Below are 20,964 nucleotides of genomic sequence, written 5' to 3'. Positions count from 1 at the left end.
ACGCGCGGTATTCGCGCGTGTAAGCTCACTCAGGAGAGCCGGGACTGAGAGGGTGGGTGACGAAGAGCATTACGAAGCTCGTTAAGGAGAGGAAAGAAAGATCATTTCTATGACACGCAGTGAGAGAGCGATCGATAGCTGATAAGAGCGTCGTCGGAATCTGACAAGTTTTGAGCTTCATCTTTCGATTAGCAGAGACAAAACTGTCTCGAGTGAGATCATCTACGTGTAGAGACCTTAGCAAAACAGAAAGAGAAACAGGAGGAAAGAGGGATGAAGAGAAGGGCGAGAAGAGGGCGAAGCATCTCTTAGGTGGGGGTTGGTCGAGTAAAAGAGGGAGGAAGGGCGAGTTGTGGGTTGAGTGTGGTAATTCGAAAAATAAGTCTCCGCGGGCGACAAGCACACTTGACCGAAGCACACTCGAATCGGAAGGGTCGAGCACTCGGGAATAACAATTAATAACGCCAGTCGGCCTACCAGCGATCTCTCTGGCTGCTCGAGAGTCTCCAGGGATTATGTGAACACGGAAGGCGCCTAGCATTCGTTGGCTGATCCTCCATTCTAACGTGTCGACGGACAAGCGAGAATGACAGCATTCTGCGTAATTGAGAAAATTCGACGTGTAATCTTTCGATTTTTTTCGACAAGTTTGTAAAAGTGAAAGAAGTCAAAGTTTTTTGTGAAGAAAAGACAAGGTAGTGAATTTGCACGATGACAATTCGTAAGATGTGACGAGACAAGTTTCCTGGAGTGTGTAGGTAATCGATGATGGTAGTAATTATGAAGAAAATTAAAGAAGAGAAAATTTGAAGAGGACATCGAGTGCATAGAAAGACCTATTTTAAGACAGCTTTTGTTGTGATCGTCGTGAGAAAGAGAACAATAGCGAAGCATAGAGTGATGGAGGACGAGAAACACAGTGAAGCCTCGCCGAAACCCCTTCAACCAACCCCCTTTAGTATCGCTGATATCCTGAGTCGAAAAAATTCTGGCGTGGATTCGAGAAGATGTGATTTGGAGAAAATCCAGGCCACCGTTTCCGTACCGATGAGAAGACACAATCGTGAATATGAACGCGTGGAGAACGAGCAGTTTGACGGAAGCTACGATCACGATCAGGTGATTCATTATCAAAGATTGCCCACCCCAGAGCTGAACATGGCACATGAGCTGGATATCTTGAGGAGGAACTTGGCGCAGGCAAATTTATCAAATTTTGGAGGCCTCCCGCACTTGACCCAAGGAACTTTTAAGAATCACTTCGAAACTCTGGGAAACCTGACGGCATATCAGTCTGTTAAAGAACCGGAAACTTCTCATAGACAGCAGGATGAAGCCTTGGACATGAGTAAAAATAAATATCTAGGTACGTGATATTATTCGCATGCATAAATTATCATTGCATAATTTTGTAACAAAAAACATCGTACCACGAATTTTTTTTATCTCCTCGAGTAAAACATCAAAATAACATTATGTATTTGAATTTTTCGTTATTAACTCTGCAGTACTGAATTAAGTAAAATAATAATCTGCAAAAATGGCAATTGATAAGCAACTTCACATGCATGTAATCACGAAGCAAAATTTTCTTAAAAAATTGAGGTCACGTTACTAAAAAAAATCGTTATAAATGTTATGATAAATAACAGATTTAATCTTAATCATGTAAAATTTACAAGGAGACGAAACCATGTCAATTCTTTTCAAAAAAGAAATTCAACTAACATATGTTGCGAGCGAGAACAATAACTTTGAGATTCTAAAAGATGGTGACCAACCGGAGGATCTTGTATCGGATACGAGGATGCGGGCTTAAGAGGTCATTTGAGCAGATACGCACGTAACAGACGAGCTCTTTTCAAGGGTTTTTAAAGTTAACCCGAGCGCAGATAACGTAATTGAATGTAATTTTAGTAGCATAAGTGGCACTCGACTCGGCAGACGTCACGAGTACCGGCTACTTCTTGCACTTGTTCGATCTCTGGCCACACTCTGTTCCTATGTGTCTCAAGCACGCAAGGATTCGCAGATTACCTACGTTTAGATCAAACCATTTTAGTTCAAGGTTACGATCGCTAACTATTTCCGAGTAAACGTTCGTGATTGATTTATTCGTGACAGATGTAGTGCTACGTGTTCCATGTAGGATAGCAATAATTCTTAGTTAATCGTTTGCGTTCGCTAGCTACAATATACGTATTGCGCTATGTGTTGCACGAAAACATACAATATTGCTATTTCATGTTGCAATTATATATATATATATAATGTTTGGAATATTTTTGACCAATTGAGCTGTACCATATATACATTGCGTTATGTTTTACACACAAGAGATAACGATAGTTTACCTTTGCATCCCTTTATGTCATGTCCATTTTTTCGTAATACTCGCCCTCGTTAATGATACGAAGGTATAGAGTTACTTTAGTCGAATAGTGTTATCTTAGTATGAGGGTAAACAGATACTCTCCCTCTCGCACTGGCTGCTTTATGAAATCAATCATGATTAACAGCATTCATGATAGGATATATTCAGAATTTCTATTTCGTATTCCTTTATAATTATAAGTAAAGACATCTTTTAGCATTTAGAATGTAAAATTTGAATCATTATTGACCATAACTACTTATTAATTGTTCCATTCCGGATTCAACAAATTATATGCATTAAATTGTGATAAAATTAGATAATTATATTTTGTAATAACTTGACTCTACGTATTATATTGCAAAGAAGAAAATGACACAAAATGATTTAAGGAAGACAAAATACGATTCACAGTAATTTCAGGATACGCTCATAGAAAAAAAAATTGTATTATAGGAAACACGTTACGTAAAATTTTATAAAGATAGATCGTGTAAAGATAACACCAAATACACAGTAATTAACATTACGAAAGAGCGTCTGCTCTTAAACGAAGAATTGTCACCTGAAACCACACGATAGCATATTGTTTGCAGCAGTTCGAGGGTGAAGAGGTAGACACGAGCTGGCACCGATTCAAGGTGCACTTAGAAAATTACGAGTCCACTTTCGAGGGGAAATCTCTCCAGTCATTTAATATGATAATGGATTGTCAAAAGAATCAACGTTGTCACGACAAATTATTCTTAACCACTTATTACGGTAATAACTGAGAAAATTCTTCCTGATTTTCGCGTCCTTTCCGATAAAGTCTATCCGCGATGGAGGAGCCGAAAAGCGTTTTAGTGGTCTCGAAGGATCATCGATGTAATCAGACTCAGTAGACGCCACTTGCTTGCCTGGAACTGAACTCTCGATATAGACTCGATATAAACATCCATAGGATGTTTGACGAGCACGAAGGATGGACGCATTAGCCGGACGAGATGGCATCTAGTCGACGTCGAAAGTGATCAAATATAGATCTCTCTAAATGCTCCACGTCTCCTGCTGACCACCGACGATAAACATTGACGTAGGATGAGCGTTTCAAGCGTGAAATAATTATGACACTGTTAGGAGAACATTGTGATTTATTTGCAAATACTTCCTGATTTAGAAAAAAAAAAATTATTAAAAATTTTGTTTTATTTTTTAAGATACGTAAAAGCATCTTCCTTTAACACGATACTGCAATTATTAACTACCAAAAGCAAGGAATCTGCATTTTAAGGATAACATGTTTTAGAGAGAGATATCGGAATTTCTTAATAATTCCATGGAAAGAATGATTTTGTTGAAGTATCTAAAAACTTAGCTAGGTACAGATCTGAAAATAATTTTGAACCATTAAAATAATTATGTAGAAATATCAAGCATGATGAGCAATACTACAACAAATTTTAACATTCTAGCAATCAGCTTGCGTCCTATACATAAATATTTTGATTCCAATAAAATTGTTTCCATATCCATATTTAGCTAAATTTTTAGATACTTCAGCAAACTGTTCTTACCGTGCAGATATTTATATAACATTTTTTATATCCGTAATCGAAGTATTTTTGCAGGAAAATATATTCAGACTAAAAGTTTTAGTTTTATATCGAGAGTAATTAAAAAAAAACATATAAATTTAATTTAAGATTTACAATTTTTAGTTTGAAATACGTTAGTTTTTTTGTCGATAAAAAAATCTGCAAGTATAAAATTAAAACTCAGACTATTGTTTGTTTTCAGCAATGTAATTAATTTTTGTTATCCTCGTTAAAAAAGTTATTTTTTATTTATAATGGGGGATATGTATCGCAAAGTAGCGGATCAAGCTCGTTGCCAAGTAGAAGAAGCTAGTCTGATCTGCAATACGATTGTACTCTAGTGCCACTGGTTAAACTTAGAGGAGAATTACCGCGGAACAGAAGCATAAACATGTCGGAGTAGCGAGTACATGTGTTAATGTTTGTACGAGACATCAAAAGCAACGAGGTTCTCTCTCGTTCTTTCTCTCTCCGATCGTTCACCGTCTCTATAGCTGCTCGCTGATGATTACTCCGGCTTTCGAGTTAAACGATTGCTTTACAGTATAGTTGCAGATTCTCCCGTAAATCTAAATATTTGTCCGCAAACGAATTTGTACGGCAAGCTCACGTTATTCGAAAAATGAGATTCCACCATTCATCGATATATAAAAACTTAAAAGCTTCGTTCTTTTAATAAATAACGCTATATAGATATGCGTTAGAATGTGTTTAATAATATCAAAATTTCATGAAAATTATGTACAATAAAAACTTCATTTTTTACACATCTATTAATTAAAAAATTTATCCAATTGCAACAAATCACAATATTTATAAAAAAGAAGTTCGTTCACTTATCTTACAGACGAGGCGGAGGACGACGCGTATGAATCGCAAAATTCAGGCCAAAGTTTGCAGAACAGAAAAAAGCGCAGCAGGGCAGCATTCTCGCACGCGCAAGTCTATGAACTGGAAAGAAGATTTGCTGCTCAAAAATATTTGTCGGGTCCAGAAAGGGCAGATTTAGCGCGTGGCTTAAAATTAACGGAAACGCAAGTCAAGATCTGGTTTCAAAATCGACGGTGCAATTTTTTTATCTATGCTTACACATCTCATTATTTTCCTAGATTTAATATGAAAATTTTGGAAAATATAACTTTCAAAAAATAAATTACACTTTGTTACAAACATTTTTTTCTTCTCAATTATGAAATTTCATTAACTGTCATTAATGACTTCAGGTATAAGACCAAGCGGCGCCAACAGCAAGAATTGGGAGCCCTCGTAAACTCTGGAAGCGCCAGGCGCGTGGCTGTACGCGTTCTAGTACATCCGGATGAAAATTTGAGGGGATTGCCTCTTCGTGGTTCCGGACAACTTCCCGGGCAAATGTCGAGCCCACAGATTCATCCCGCGAACAAAGCGCTCAGTGGTTTCCCGTATTATTGTTTGCCATATCACCCGCTACTCTGTCCACCTCTACATGCCACTCATGTTCAGGTACAAAGCTCGATCACATCCGATTTCGATCCAAACCAAATCTCGAAAATCAAGGATGAGAAGTGAATGATAGACTGCTCTCAAAGTATCAACTATTGTTCCACGTCTAAACAAAGATGATGATACTTCAGGAAACAATGTCAAAATATCATTTAGAGAATACTTTGATGATACTTCTTAGGTAGATATATTGAGACGAATGTTGAGAAGACTCTTTTCCGAAAAATGATTTTATCCGAGAAATTAATTGAAGGACTTGAAATGAATCGAAGGCAACAATGTGCTCAACTACACGAAAACTGTATACATATATGAAATTTTTAGATTGTATTTATTTATTAAATAGTAGCTTCAATCAAGAAGCATATCTACATTTTTTAGAATAGCAAATTAAAAATACGTTCAAAATTTGACTATACTAAATGTATTAATAATTTATAACATAATTCGTTAATAGCTCATTTGTAAAATATGCTCCAATTTAAGATATTATTTCCAAGTCTTTCAATTGCATTTTGACCTGTAAACACTTTCTGTGAATGAAAAAATCCTTTCTTCAGAATTACATTAACACGTATAAATAACTGGATTTACCAAACATCTTGTAGCTGTCAACATCGCACGCATAATGTATTGTAATTCAATAGCGACATAAAAACAATCGTGTAAATTAGCCTGTAAATAAATGTATAAAATACGAAATATTGAATTTCCTGTAGTTTCTCTTTTGTTATCTAAAATACCAAACTTAAATTTAGAAAGATATAGAAAAATCAAATTTCAAATCAAGCTAAAGCTTCTATTAATTTCCTATTAATCTTCTGATGTTTTAAACTTCAAAATTTCATATCATAATTATGATATGAAACTAAAGCTAACGTTGCACAACTGTCATGTTATGCAAAATTAATGTGCTTCTTATCTTAATTAAAAAAAATATTGTCTTACATAGAAATTACGGAGTACAATTTTTAAAGTGAAAATAAAAAATGTGTTCGAGTTACTAACAAAACATGTGCAATTAATAGCGGAACGTGTGCAATGTAAAATACAAATTAAATATTAATGCTAATTAAATTTATTTAACATACGCTACGCGTGTACCGTGTTCAAACTCAATTTATTGTTAAGTATAGATACATGTCTTTAAATAAAAATATGTATATTATACAAAGCTACAGGTAGAAAATGGATTTTTTCGGCGATATTGCAACTGAGTTTCTCATAAGGGTTTTAATGGCTGTGTCTGGGTGGGCCCAACAGACATCAGATATGTTTATTCAGACGTGGAGACGAGCAAGCTTAACCGACGGACGAAAAAAAATCTAGATCTGACACTCATCTGTTGTAAACAAAAGTGTTACATTGCCCTCGCCGAAACGTCTTTTACATTCCGCCCATGTAAATCCTTATGGGACGGTCTCAGAGTGTCAAGGAATTAGTAATTTTTCATTTATTTGTTTAGGCTTCTTAAATTTTAATTGCATGCATACGCACAATAGCAATGATCATAGAGTATTTAATAAATTACAATCAGACATATTCTTTTTTTACTAATACGTCGAATATGTGAAAAATAATGTCTCCACGATAAATATAACCAGATATATGTAGAGATATCCAATTGAATGCTTTATAAAAATAAAATTAATTAAATAAATTAAAAAAGCAATAATTTTGTACGGACAGCTACATAAATAAAAGGAATTTAAACTTTAGCAAGCAACAGAAAATCTCTTTGATCATCTATCATCCATTTGCTTCGTAATTCGTATTTTTGGCATTCCTGAGTATCAACAAACTGTAGTGGTCGGCACAATTTTCGTGACGCAAGCCACAAATTATTACGAGTTTTGCGTGGCACTAACAGCGACTGTGCATCGACACAAGGCCTCGTTTAGCGCAAGAGCATTATGGCTTTACAATGTTTAGAACTGTTCTAAACGAAGCAATAATGGACTGCAGAAGCGACTATAAAGTCTATACAGCCTAACCGATTTTCCGTTGCAAGTTTAAATCACGAGTACAGATTACGGATAGAAGTCATTGCATTAATTGTTACAATCAGCATTGCTCCAATCTTTTGATATAAATAAATAAAAGCTGTTTCAATAATGTTACAAATTCCTGCGTAGCTTGTGGTAAAACAAGCTATATAAATAAAAATGAAATAAATTAAATACAAAGTGCATTCAATAAAATAGATTTGTCAATAAAACAGATTTAATATAAAAAAGTATATTCTCAAATTTATTCTCTATTTTGCATTCAGAAAATTAAAATCATATTTCTATGAAAATAATGTCATTATTGATTCGAAATGTTTCTCAGTATTGGCGTTTATCGAATATTTAACTATAACGAAATTTATGTTGAAACTTAAAGAATATTAGTTCAGAATGCAACAAACCATTTTCAATTCTTGAGTTAGAAATTTGTTATCGACGCGACGGTAACAAGCTCACAATTTGAAGAAGAAGTACGTTCGTTTGAGTGCACTACTGATGGACTTGTCTCGTAAAACGAGAAAGGAACGATTTAACGCTCAATCAACCGACGAAAGCTAATTTTCATTAGCTGTTAATAGCACAAGACCACCCTCTCCCTTGATCACCCTCTATGACTCTACGCCTTAACCCCTCGCTACACCGTTCTCCAAGCGCTTGACTTTCGTTTGTTACGAGAAAGCTTTGCGTGTTAAATGAATGGTACGGAATAGAAACTTGCAAAATTAACGTAAAATCTATCCGTTGAGTAATAAAGTACTGTAATTCAGTAATAGATAATAGGTATATATAATATATTTGAGAAAGCAATTATTTTAATATAAAAAAATATCCTTTTTTATGAACTTTTCATTTGCTGTCATAGAAAAAAAATACTATAATAAAATATTTTAATTTTTTTAATGTATTAAAATTTATTTAAATTTATATAATTTTAGAGGCACTTGCAAAATTCTTCCACTTCTTGTAATAAAATTTTTTTAGATTTTTATATCTTTTAGTTATTAGTGTACTGTTTGCAACAAAAAAACCGATTTTGTTAAAGATGTAGCAAAATATAAATCTGAAAATTTTATTGGATCATCAAAATAATTAGATAGAAAGGAATTTCAAGCATGAGGAGCAATGCTGCAAATAATTTTGACATTCTAGTAATCAGTTTGAACGTCCTACATAATTATTTTGTACAATAAAATTATTTTCAAATCTATATCATAGCTAAATTTTTTAATACTACAACAAAACTGTAAAATCCTTTCCGTGTGCTGTTAGATAAATCATGTTCACGATTATATATTATCGATTTTATAGTTCTGAAAATCCCAACATTTCGTTCTTGTTACGAATTTGCAAAAATTAATTTTTTATTTCATTTAAAGAACTCGTTTCAATATTTAAAAGATAAGTCAGATTTGGAACAAAAACAAACAGACTTAGAGACAGTGTTTCAATATTTCTGACTAAATATTCTCTACATTTCAATGAATTCGTAGGTAAGTATATATCGAGAGTCAGATTTACTGCAAAAAGATTACCAGAGGGATCAATTTGAATCTCATTTTAAAAAATCAAAGAGGACAATTCAGCTGCTCGAGGCAACATAGCAGCTATTATCAATTTTTCACGAACCATTTGCGTGCATAGTAAAAAATTCTGACTTTTTCAAGCGCCTGCGGTATCTCTTACAATGGACGTAAAACGAATAATCAAATTTTAAAGTATAATACAGACCTTTTTCTACATAAAGCTAACTTAATATTTCACGGATTTTATTAAATATTTTTTAATATGGATTATTAAAAGACATATCGAAAATGATAAACCCACAATCGTTGAAACGAAAAAGCCATAGAAATACAGATTCGTTTTATTTTTGTAAGTAAAACAGTGCATGATGCAAATCTGATTTCGCCATCCCCTCAAAGTAACATAAACGGAATTGCCGGTTCCAAGTTTGAGATTTCAGTCGTTACTTTCGTCTCTATCGTTACTTTTTCCTACCTCTCTTATATACCATTCTTCCGACTTCTGACACGCGTTTCAATTGGGATGGTTGCCAAGGAAACCTAGGAGCCAGAGTGTCACATGGACTATTGAAGACGTTAAAGGGGACACCTCTCCATTTCGTCGAAAACATTCGAAACACGATGTCAGAGATCAATATGATTTATAAGTCATGACTATATTTACAAGTTAAATGTGAATTTCCAATTTTATGAATTTAAATTCCTTATATTACTTTACATTTCTAGATAAATTATATATTTTTGTTTATGCCAAGTATATAATTATCTAATATCAATTGTTGAACGAAACGACTTAATAATTTTCTGTTATTAAAAAACTAAAACGCTTATAATTATAAAATTATTTGAAGATTTGTATTATAGCTGCAAAATGGATTTTTTCTTCACATTTCGATTCCTGCAATTTTGACAATAACATTTTTTTAAAATGTGAAAACGCTTTTTAAAAAAATAATAAAAAATATAATGAACCGAAATCCTTCCTTCTTATTAAATCAGAAAAATAGAGGATAAAATTATTTTAATTATATTAATTACCTTACAATATATAACAATATAATTAATAGATTAAGTATTATAGCTCGGTTGAGATAAATCCATACAATCAATTAATGCCTATTCGAGCAAACACTGGGTGACAATGTGAAAATAATTTATTCAAGTAAACATATCAAATACGCAAACGTTTCAATCCTGATTTGGATGATTTGGATGACAATGTTACGATGATCATTATACCAGGAAGTACGATGACATCTTGTTACATTACTATCCTTGGATCACTGCATATTATCAATAATTTTGGAGCATTGATAAGGATCCAAATCAGGATCAAAACGTTTGCGTATTTGATATGTTTATTTGAATAAATTATTTTCACATTGTCACCCAGTGTTTGCTCGAATAAGCGTTAATTGATTGTATGGATTTACCTTACAATATATATTTATATTAATTATTTAAATTGTGAATAAAATTATTTTATTAACTTTTTTACTTAACATGCATTCGTATTTAGTCTCGCATATATGAAAAATTTTTTTTTCCTCGATCACCGATACCCGCTCTACTTTATGAATTTGTAAAGGGAGAAAATCAGCCCGAGTACATCGCGCGGATCATCAAGTGAGTAACGACGCTTGAAGTCTACCAAGAAGAACTTGTCGAGCGAACTACGGAGGAAACCGTTTCCTCCGCTTTTCCGGCATTTCAAAGAAGCAATTTAGCGATTTTTCGTGGCGAAGCGCCGTCGAGGAAAATTGGCGTACGAGCGGCCAATCAGCGGTGTTTCATGCAGCCACCACGATTTCAAGAAATTCTTTCAAATATTTCATAGATTTCTTGTACTTACGAGCTACGAGGACAGCTTACTGCTAGTACCTTCACTAGTAACATTCTTTGTACTCTGAAAACAAAAAAGCATTGCTTATATTAGTTTAAGCTTGATATTATACATTATATGCATAACATGTAATTCAATTGCACAAATATAAACGATAGAGGAGTTAATAAATTAAAAAAAGGACTACCTTTAAAATAGTAAATAATAAAACTACAGTAAATAATGAACAATCATATGAGAATTCCGTTTTCAATATTTTATTGATTAAAACATACAATTAATATATAATGTTCCTGGAGAAAAATTGAGATTTATACAATAAGAAATATATATAATATATATTTTAACATTATATATACAAAATTTTATATATATATATATTTTTTAACACTTTGGAAATATTTTCTACAGTAAAATGTAGAGTGCAGGACATGTCAATAATAAAAGATGTCAACTATAAAGAAAATTACTGTTTCATACGCTGGTAAATCAGACATTTATGCTTGAGCTTCTGAGAGAGGTGATTTTAAGCGACCCCTTGATCTCACAGCGCTTTGATACAAACGACAAACGGTTACAGTTTCACCCACGGTAAAACAGAGTTCTCTACGACAATAAAAGCATATTATTTTTTTAAACAAATTGCTTACAATTATAAATTTAGATAAGTTTCATAAAAATTATGTATCATTCTTTAGTGAAAAAAACATTATTTCATCAATATTCTACAAGTTTATAAATTATTATCTTAAGGTATATTATACACAAGGAATATTATTATTAAGATGCGAAATAAACACCTTGAAAGAAAACTAATTTTTAAATTATATTTTGAGTAACTTTAATAAAACTTTTTTAGTATTTACATAATTAGAAAATACCTCAAAATTGTGAAAAAAGTAATATGGAATATCAGATTTTTAGATAAATATATCATCCCTTAATCTGTTGCAGACATTAATAAATTAGCAATATTCAAGATAAAGCAACGCAATTGATTTTAATACAAAATTAGATTTTTATGTTAATACTTTATCTGTCTTCATTCTATGGTCAATTTTATCATTGCAAAGTGCAACAAGTAGATTTTTCTAATTCGTAATCCTTTAAATTTTTTTGATCAAAGAATGATTAATGATCTGTATGGGAAAAAGTTCTCCATTTATAACTAAAATCTTCTGATTTGTGGACATTGGTCCTTTTATGCATATGCTCATCTATTTACACAACGTCGGCGTGCTTTCTCTCTTGGGACCTCGCGCAAACGTTTGTCGCGGTCTCCCTTTAGCTTACAAGCAAATAGGATCGAGTTTCTATGTTGAGCGTTTCGTGATTGATTATCTGAATATATGATATCGTAATGGAACTGTGCTCATATAGGACACAGATATACATGTGGAGTGATGCATTGATGCATCAATGTTATGAGAAACGCGAGAGACGCATTTGATGCTCAAAAAAGAATTAATTCATTTAACCTCTAAAAATTAACAACTATCTAATCCTAAATAGGAATCCATAATAGAAATTAATAAGAATATTATACGATCTATTAAGAAATTTGCTTATTTTAACTTTCGTGTTTTCCGATATAGATTTCATCAAAATCATTATCTCTTTTACATTACATAATTTTTTCCTCACGTAGATATGTATAGATAAGAGAAATTTACGGATTAAATGATCTCATCAGGTTCAATCTATTGCAGGTGCAGCCAGGTGGATATCTGGAAAGGGGTGCAGGTTGCATTTCGTTTAGATAGATACAATATGGCCGTGAGTCTTATAAAACTACCAGTGACATTCTTATCAGCTTGTTCCCATGGCCCTTTATGGCACCAGTAGCACCATGAATGCGATTACACTGATGTAAATCGTCTATGTGGGCAGCACTTGACTGCCAGATGACCCGTCGTGTTCGCGCGATAACCCAAAAGGCGCCCATGGCTTCGCTCAAGCTGTCAGAACTCACCTATTTATAAATGCCATTTCGCCATATTTTTGTATTGAACCGCGAACTCACAAGAGGCATCTGGATTAAATTTAATTCGATAGAAATCGATCATAAATACATGCGGCATTCATGTAAATGCATGCAGCATGCGTAATAAATACAGTAGTAGCAAATACGTCATAAGCATACGTGATATGCGTACAATTTTTTACATGTATTAATTATAATAATGATAATTTTATTAAGTACAATGACATAATATATAGCAGAAGATAAAATAAAATAACAGAAAAAAATAAACGCAATTGCAAAGCCGAGACTGTAGCCGATTCAATTCCTAACCCGAAATTTAATAAAAGTTGAATTCTTTAAATTTATTATTTTCTCTCGACATACTTATGCATATTTTATTATAATTTCATGCTTATTTTATTCAATTTTGTGATAAATGTTATTCTTTGACGGTAAAATAGTATTTGCTTAGTGTAAAGAGTATATTCATCTATTTTAAAATAAGATAAAAATTTAATCTATTACTAAATACGTGATTTCAAACTTTATCCTACCATGAAATTTCTATAAATAATTATAAAGAAGTCAAATTAATTGTTCTATCATAAAGTCTCATATCATATTAAATGTAAAACTTTATTGAAAAGTCAAATTAAAGTAATTCTCGAAGTATAATATATACAGGAAAAATATAACACTTTCAGATTCGTATTACACGTTTAATAGAAAACATTTCTCGTTGCTTATTGACAATATACACAAGTTTGTTTCTATTCAGCAAAGGTCCACCTGAACGAAAATTAATTTATTGCACAACTGTAGCGTCTGCACTTGAAAGTAAGTAAAAAAAAAACTTTCCGAGGCACATACGCGGAAAAGTGCTCGATGTTTCCGCAAAGGCCACTTGAAACAGTTTCCGCTCTCTTGTACGGCGCGTTACTATTTCGAAAGGAAAATCTTAGTCAACTAAAAAAACAGCTGCCAATATCATAAGCTTATTCTCTAGCGTATTTCTAACTTAGCGTTAATCGTTTTTACGTATATGTATAATAATAATTAAAGAATATATCTTTTTATGTATTATTTCTTTTTTTGTCAACGTTGATCTTCCTTTGTCAAGATTTAGCGAGATTTGATTAACATCGAACTATTAATTCTTTAAACACTTTTTCAGTATGGCATACCCGACTTTTTTCTAACGCTTTTAATGTTTTTTCCATTACTTACAATTTTTTTATTTTAATAAAAATATAGATATATTTGCGTGGTATCGTTATATGCCTTAATGTCTCCGTTTCATTAAAAAAAAAAAAAACTAATTGCAATATATTCATTTTTATAAAAGTCATAAGCAATCGAATTATATTGGGTATATCATACCTAAATGTGTTGTAATATAACATTTAAGAATTAACGTATGTAAGATTTTTAATGTTTTAGATAAACAGATATAAAGGATGAATCTCATCTTTTTTTATTATGTTACACGCATAAAAATATCATATATATAATATAAAAAAAAAAGAAAAAGAAATGTAACCCATTTTCGAAGGTTAAATTATCTTTTCCAATCATCATATCAATTCTAAATTAATCAATAATTGATAATAATTAAATTGATAATAATAATTAAATATTTATTGATAAATGTAAAATTCTTCCAAATAGTGCATAATTAATAAACCTATTTGAAAGAATTGAAGTAACGATTTAATTAACTGCTCAATCTAAGTTATTCTTATCAACAGAACCATAGATCCAAGAGTAGAAACTGCAATGCGATTTTAATTACTCAGAATTTTCGCATCACCTACCACAGTCGTTGAAGATTTTGATCCATAGGTACCTGTTCCATATAATTCACATATTGCATTTGGTAATTGGTAGGAGCAAGATAATTCGAAAACCCATATTCGCCATTAGAGACATCCATAGACATCCGCCTATCAGTCATAAGCTGTTTGTTGTCTGACTGAACAGTTTTCAAGTCTGGATAAGACATGGCTTCGTTGGCGTTAGAGCATGTCTTAAATTCCGACTTAATTAATCGATTGCAATCGTGCACATTCGGTGTAGCTTCCGTCACGAAATTGCTCCTGTATTCTGGAACGTGCTGCCTGTCTGCCATGTCATTCAGATTTGATCTTCCGGGCATGTCTGAATTTACTTCTGGCTTGTACTCTGTACTGATATTGGAATCAATCCTCACCTCATTCGAGTTGGATCTGAAATCGGGACTAAGACGAATCTCATTTGTCCTAAAATCCGTCTGTATCGGAGCGTTTAAATCCGATCGGACATTTGGCCAATAAGGTGCGGTGTAGGATTCTTGTACATTAGGTTTACCATCCTTGATAAGGATCGGTACGGCGATCTTCTTTAAGGGCTGATTCTTCATATTCTGTGCCTGCAGCTTCTCAGCATCCTCGATTCGGGCGCGTTTGTTCTTATATCGTCGATTCTGGAACCAGATTTTAACTTGCGTGCTGGTTAGCTTCAGTGACTGAGCCAACATTTCTCTCTCAGGTGCGCTCAGATATCTTTGCTGTTTGAATCGTTGCTCCAATTCATAAACCTGTGTCTACGAAGAATATTATGAAGTTATATATGATTTAGAACTTTGTACATTTTAATATTTAATTTAATATTCATAATTTTTAGAAAAATAATCTTAAAAAGTTTTGGAATTAAAAGTATATAAAATTATATTTTTATAAAATTATCTTATTAAATTATTATTATTACTCGAATAGACTTTAATAGTTACCAAAAAGAATCAAACTTACTTGCGAAAACAATACTCTTGGCTTCCGTTTCGTTCTTTTACCAGATTGACTTTTGCGTAATTCAGTTTTGCTGGACGTAACAATGTTACCTGAAAATAATTTAGATACTATTATTAGAGAATTTATATATAATTTATAATTAATAATTTTTATCGCTAAAGATAAAATTCGAAACTTTAAAATAAACGAAAATTCTAGTAAAGCATATCTCAAAATAATTCTTGAATTGATAATAATAATATAAGTTTCATAACATGATTTTCAAAAATAAAAAATTAGTTTTACTCTTATTATAATTTATTCTTTAACATATATTTCTTGAAAATTAGTACTGTGCAACATTAGAAAAATATGCAAATATTTGCTGCAATAATTTAAAGAAATATAAAAAATTTTAACGCTATTAATTATAACTTTTTTAATAATTTATCACAATTTTTGTTTAATAAAGCATACTATAGGGCAGAAGAATGATATCTTGATACAAACATACTTTTATAATTCCATGTAATAAAATTATTGTAAAACAATTATATTAAAATAATACATCTTTTTAAACTCTTATAACAAAAATAACAAAATAATACTTACCGTCTTCAGTAATAGAAGTCTCTTGGTATGGCGGTACCACCTGACTCAATTGGTGAACGTGATTAAGATCCGAATAATGCTGATAACTAGGCATCGGTTGATCCTTATATTTATCCATTTCCCAATTGTTTTCAGGGACAACGTTGTATGAATAATATTCTTGATGCACGTGTTGTTGAGTTTGATTTTGATGATGCGTGTAACAATCCATGACGCCGAGTTGCTGATCTTCGCTGAGAATATCACGAACACTGAATGGAGTCGACACCGAAGAGGACAACATTCTAAAGCATTTTTCGATTTTCAAGTCACTCGTTATGCGTCGAACATCATTTCATCAGAAAAAGATTTTTACGCATTGCATTCTTCTTTTAAGCAAGTCTCATCTTTTTAATTCTTAACAACAACTCAGTAACTTCGTTACTGAGTTCAAGTTCACTTTGCAGAGGTTAAAAACTCGTTTTAAAAATTCGTGATTTAATTGTATACTAACAGTAATTCTTTAAATATTAGTCCAATAACTGTTTAACAAATTAGTCTTTCCCTCGGAGAAATTTTATTAGTTTAATTGTCAAACTTTATTAATTCATACATTTGTCAAGAGTTTTAAATTCACACGCAGAAGTATTGATAGTGTGTTCACAATGTAAACTGTCAAATGTGATTACGAGATCGTAAAGAAACTTCCAAATTTGCATATGAAAATCTTGAAAGTTTATTCACAATCTTATCAACTATCGAAATTTAATATTATACCATAAGACACATCACTGTAACCAACGGATACATACAAGTATCTATAAAATTTGCGAGAATAGTGAACAGTCGTTTATCGATGCACTATCCCTGTTTCGGGGGATGGTCACGGTTGAGTGGTCGGGTCGGAGGGCAGACGTATAATGTGACTTGGTCTTGCAAGGGAGTCAAGTGTTGATCCCGTCGCACAGGAACGTCATGGCGATACACTGATGTGAGTGCGAGGATGCATTAGTGTACGATTGAAGATTCTCACTACCACAGTTGCACGTAATTTTAACTCCGTGTATTGAAGTTTTTATGAAATAATTTATTAGGAAATGTCATATGCTCGCGCATAACAATCCAAGTTATTGCAATTGTTGTAACAATATGATTTAATATTAATTACTAAAATTTTGAATAACTAAGCGAAGCGTAGGAATCTCGATATGAGGCCGATCTTAAGAAGAATTTGAAATGTAAAAGTTGCGTTAAGTTTTATCACACTGAAGAGGACCTGATGTAAAAAGATCGAAACGTTTGTTTTATTGTTATTTTACGATAAACATATAAATATTGTATAGCACGAACATCAAGCGTGGCTTCTTTGCCTTTTTATTGAATGTTCGAATTTTATTCGTTGGAGCCTAATTACATTGTGTTTAATTTGTTAAATTTAAATAACTAAATTAATTCAAGAATTTTTTATAATTTTTTGCAGAACATAAGATTTCAATTTTATAAAAAAATCGCGAAATATATTCTAAATTGGTTGTACAGGGTGATAAAAAAATTTGGCTACAAAGTTTATAAAATCATTGATCACATATATTCACAAAAAAAAAAAAAAAAACAAACTCTGGACTGTTAGTTATATCTTATAATAATTAACGATTACAATAAAAAAAATAATTATAATAAAAATTAATAATTAATTATAATAAATAATTAAACATAATAATTAAAAATAATAATTAACATTAAAAATATCCATTTTTAACTTTGATACATTTAAGACGTTTCGGAAACGTATCAATGATAGGCATGCATCTTTTTACTCAGGTAGCAAGCTGACATTATTTATCATCATTTTGATAACGTCAAAATGATAACAAATAACGTCAATAACTTAGACTTCCTATCCTTGGATTTGATAAACACATAAAACTTTGTCACACAAATTTTTTTATAACTCTGTAACTTGAACAGGTAAATCAACTTTAATTGGCCCATCAATAAACTTTCAATCCCTAATTTTTCTTGACAGAAATTACTTTAAAAAAAGCACAACCGAAATGAAAGCAACGACTGCAACATATAATAATCATTGATATCGGAAGTGTCTGAATAATTGAGAAGACAGCAAAATATCTTTTTGCGTCACGACAGCCATAGATGTTGGTAACATAAGGCGGAGGAGAGTACGAAAGGTCCGCCTATACGAGACGAATCCCACCAATCGAAACATGCTGGGAGTCGTGTTTCTAAAAGCAACGATTAAACGATCATTTGCGCAATACGTTCCTTCTCGTTCTCCCTCGATTAATCATCATCGTTTTTTCGTGGAAGTAGCGCGCAGTATAATTAATTGGTATTTTTGTCGACCATCATATGTCATTGAATCGTTATAAAACTCATTGCAAATTAATAAAAATTAAAATAAAGCTAATAGAATAAATGTAATAATATACATCAATCTCATCACACAAACGAAAAAGTCTATATAATAAATTTGATTAAACAAATAACTCATAATATAAATGTAAGGATATTTCTTGCTTTAGTTTTTCTAAACTTGCTGCTTATTGTAAAATTTCTAAAAGTATTATATTTACAACATAATCAAGGATATTAGTTAACGTAGCATTTGCTCTAATTGGAACTAAATTAAGCTAAAAGACGACTTTAATAATTAACGATAAAATAACAAATATTTGTCGAATTATATCTAAAAAAAAAATGTAGGTAAGTAAATAATTAAAAATGAAATATTTTAAAAAATAGGAAACTTTATTCTCCATGAATACTCTCCGTCGGCGATTGTCGGCACTAAGCAACGGAAAAAACTCAAATTAATGTGATTTCTGTTTTATTTAACAGAAAACGTGAAACAACCCGCGCGCCGTCTAGACATCCAGATACACGCAATTGTCTGGACCACTCACGGAAAAACGACAAAAGTCTTGTTCAAGCGCAGAAATACACAGTCGAGTTGACCTCTTCAAGCATAATAGAGAGCATCCTCATCTGCAGCTCTGCAAGTCTGCAAGCTCGGATATGCAGACAACGTTAAATGGTATATAAGTTTTCTAGATTTTCGCTGTTTATATAACTGTTAAAATGTTTTCTTTTACATGTGACACTATTAATCAAAGTATCTTTTTTATTCGTTTAATTTTATGCTTCAGCTGAGGTTAAACACATATTAATTAACGGATTTTGCTCACATAAAACGTGTAAACAATTTACATTAATACAAATTCAAATAATTTGTTATAAGTTATTGCATTTATATGCAATAATACTTGCTATATGTGTGAGATTAAAGGATTATTTTTATAATTTTTATCTTCCAACAAAATAAAAAAAATTACGTGAAAGAACGATTTTTTTGAAGTACCTAGAAATGTAGCTAGATACAGATCTGAAAATAATTTTGTTGGATTATCAAAGTAATAAAGTAGGACGCTCAAGTATGATGAAATTATGAGCAATATAGCAAAAAATTTTGCATTCTAGCAAACTATATATCTTAAGCGTCCCACATAATTGTTTCGATGGTCTAAAAAATTATTTTCAGATATGCTAAATTTTTTTAATTTCAGCAAAACTATTTTTCCATGTAATATATAATAATTATTACACGTGTAATATTATTAATCAATATTATTAAAATATCTGACAAAGCGATATTATGAAGTTAATTATGTTCCTATCTATACCAAAAGCCCATGAAAAGAGAAATTTATGATGATTGTATTGTTGACATCATCGAAGGTCTCGTAAATTTCTTAAAACTATAAGATTTCATAGTTTGAATTGATTTTTTCGAATGTTGTGGTGCCACGGGAAGTTAGCACCTCAAATTTTCAAGTGTTATTTTTTTTAGCTAAATCTACGGAACTATTTATAAAACCTATCAGGAAAGAATTATTGCAGGTGTCAATGGAACTTGTATCAAAACTTGCGGTGCCAAAAGATGAGACGCCAATTTCACACACATTATATAGCAGTTATCGATATAATAACAAGAAAAAGAGCAGTTTTCGAAAATGCAGACGCCTCACCATGGGCGGCAAAGGACCCCCCACGTGCTTGGTCAATACACGCCACCGTGCGAGATTTTCCTATAAACTATACACGGATAGGGCATTCGAGGTCGCATGCGGCTATTTAGATGCGAGACGACAGCACAAAGGGCCCATTTATGCGGCAACATGGACGGGTCCGTCGTGCAACTGGACACCGCATTATGCTGAGATCTCTTTTCATGGCCTCAGTTTAGCGAGCAATCAAAGTGCATCGATTTTGCTTATTTTGAATACCTGATTATTCGGTTGTCAAAAGAGATGTATCATAGAATAATTTTATGCAAATTCAAATAACAAATATTTCGTTGAGTTCTCTGGATCAATCTATATTGTAATTAAAATTTAGATTACGATATACTTAATCACGAATTAAATTTTACCTTATGATGATATAATCAATACATTTTTTAAATATATCTATGTAAATAAATAATCATATTTAATAAATCGGTATTTTATATTAGATCTTTTTCAGGAAAAAATATGCATATATCATTCTATACTGTTAAAAAAACAGAAATTTGCTTCGTTACATGTAATGGAAGCAAATTTCAAGCAGTTACATTAAAAATAATTAATGTTGTCAATGAAAATGAAGTTATAAGTAATTTAAATTTAAACGTTTACTTACATTAAATTTCATATATATCTAGGTACATAAAATTTATTGAAAAATGTACTGAATTTCGTAAAATTTTATGAAAAGTACACTAAATGTCATGTACATGTACACAAATATACTTTTCAGTTACAGATACATTAAA

At 31.8% G+C, this 20,964-nt stretch overlaps 2 protein-coding genes across 2 annotated transcripts; one reads left to right on the top strand and one right to left on the bottom strand.

The window, feature by feature from the left end:
- The first annotated feature begins 736 nt into the window (after positions 1-736).
- Positions 737-5,499, top strand: LOC108760700 (homeobox protein Nkx-2.5). The gene is made up of 3 exons (XM_018506785.1): positions 737-1,366; positions 4,799-5,015; positions 5,175-5,499. The coding sequence occupies exons 1-3, from the start codon at positions 901-903 to the stop codon at positions 5,497-5,499; spliced, it is 1,008 nt and encodes a 335-aa protein (XP_018362287.1). The 5' UTR covers positions 737-900.
- A 9,085-nt stretch (positions 5,500-14,584) lies between these two features.
- LOC108760699 (homeobox protein Nkx-2.5) lies at positions 14,585-16,434 on the bottom strand. Its single transcript, XM_018506784.1, has 3 exons — positions 16,152-16,434; positions 15,561-15,649; positions 14,585-15,355 (listed from the first exon to the last, which is right to left on the bottom strand). The coding sequence occupies exons 1-3, from the start codon at positions 16,432-16,434 to the stop codon at positions 14,585-14,587; spliced, it is 1,143 nt and encodes a 380-aa protein (XP_018362286.1).
- Between the last annotated feature and the right edge of the window lie 4,530 nt (positions 16,435-20,964).

Source organism: Trachymyrmex cornetzi, unplaced genomic scaffold (assembly GCF_001594075.2).
Source record: "Trachymyrmex cornetzi isolate Tcor2-1 unplaced genomic scaffold, Tcor1.1 scaffold23, whole genome shotgun sequence".
NCBI classification, from domain to species: domain Eukaryota; kingdom Metazoa; phylum Arthropoda; class Insecta; order Hymenoptera; family Formicidae; genus Trachymyrmex; species Trachymyrmex cornetzi.
Note: the sequence above shows the minus strand (reverse complement) of the source record. Positions and strands in the feature narration are given on the sequence as shown.

Coding starts and splice junctions, on each gene's coding strand:
- LOC108760700 (XM_018506785.1), top strand. CDS start 901: ATGGAGGACGAGAAACACAGTGAAGCCTCGCCGAAACCCCTTCAACCA. Junction 1,367..4,798: donor GAGTAAAAATAAATATCTAG/GTACGTGATATT, acceptor CTTATCTTACAG/ACGAGGCGGAGGACGACGCG. Junction 5,016..5,174: donor ATCTGGTTTCAAAATCGACG/GTGCAATTTTTT, acceptor TAATGACTTCAG/GTATAAGACCAAGCGGCGCC.
- LOC108760699 (XM_018506784.1), bottom strand. CDS start 16,434: ATGTTGTCCTCTTCGGTGTCGACTCCATTCAGTGTTCGTGATATTCTC. Junction 15,650..16,151: donor GACTTCTATTACTGAAGACG/GTAAGTATTATT, acceptor AATTATTTTCAG/GTAACATTGTTACGTCCAGC. Junction 15,356..15,560: donor CAAGAGTATTGTTTTCGCAA/GTAAGTTTGATT, acceptor TATTCTTCGTAG/ACACAGGTTTATGAATTGGA.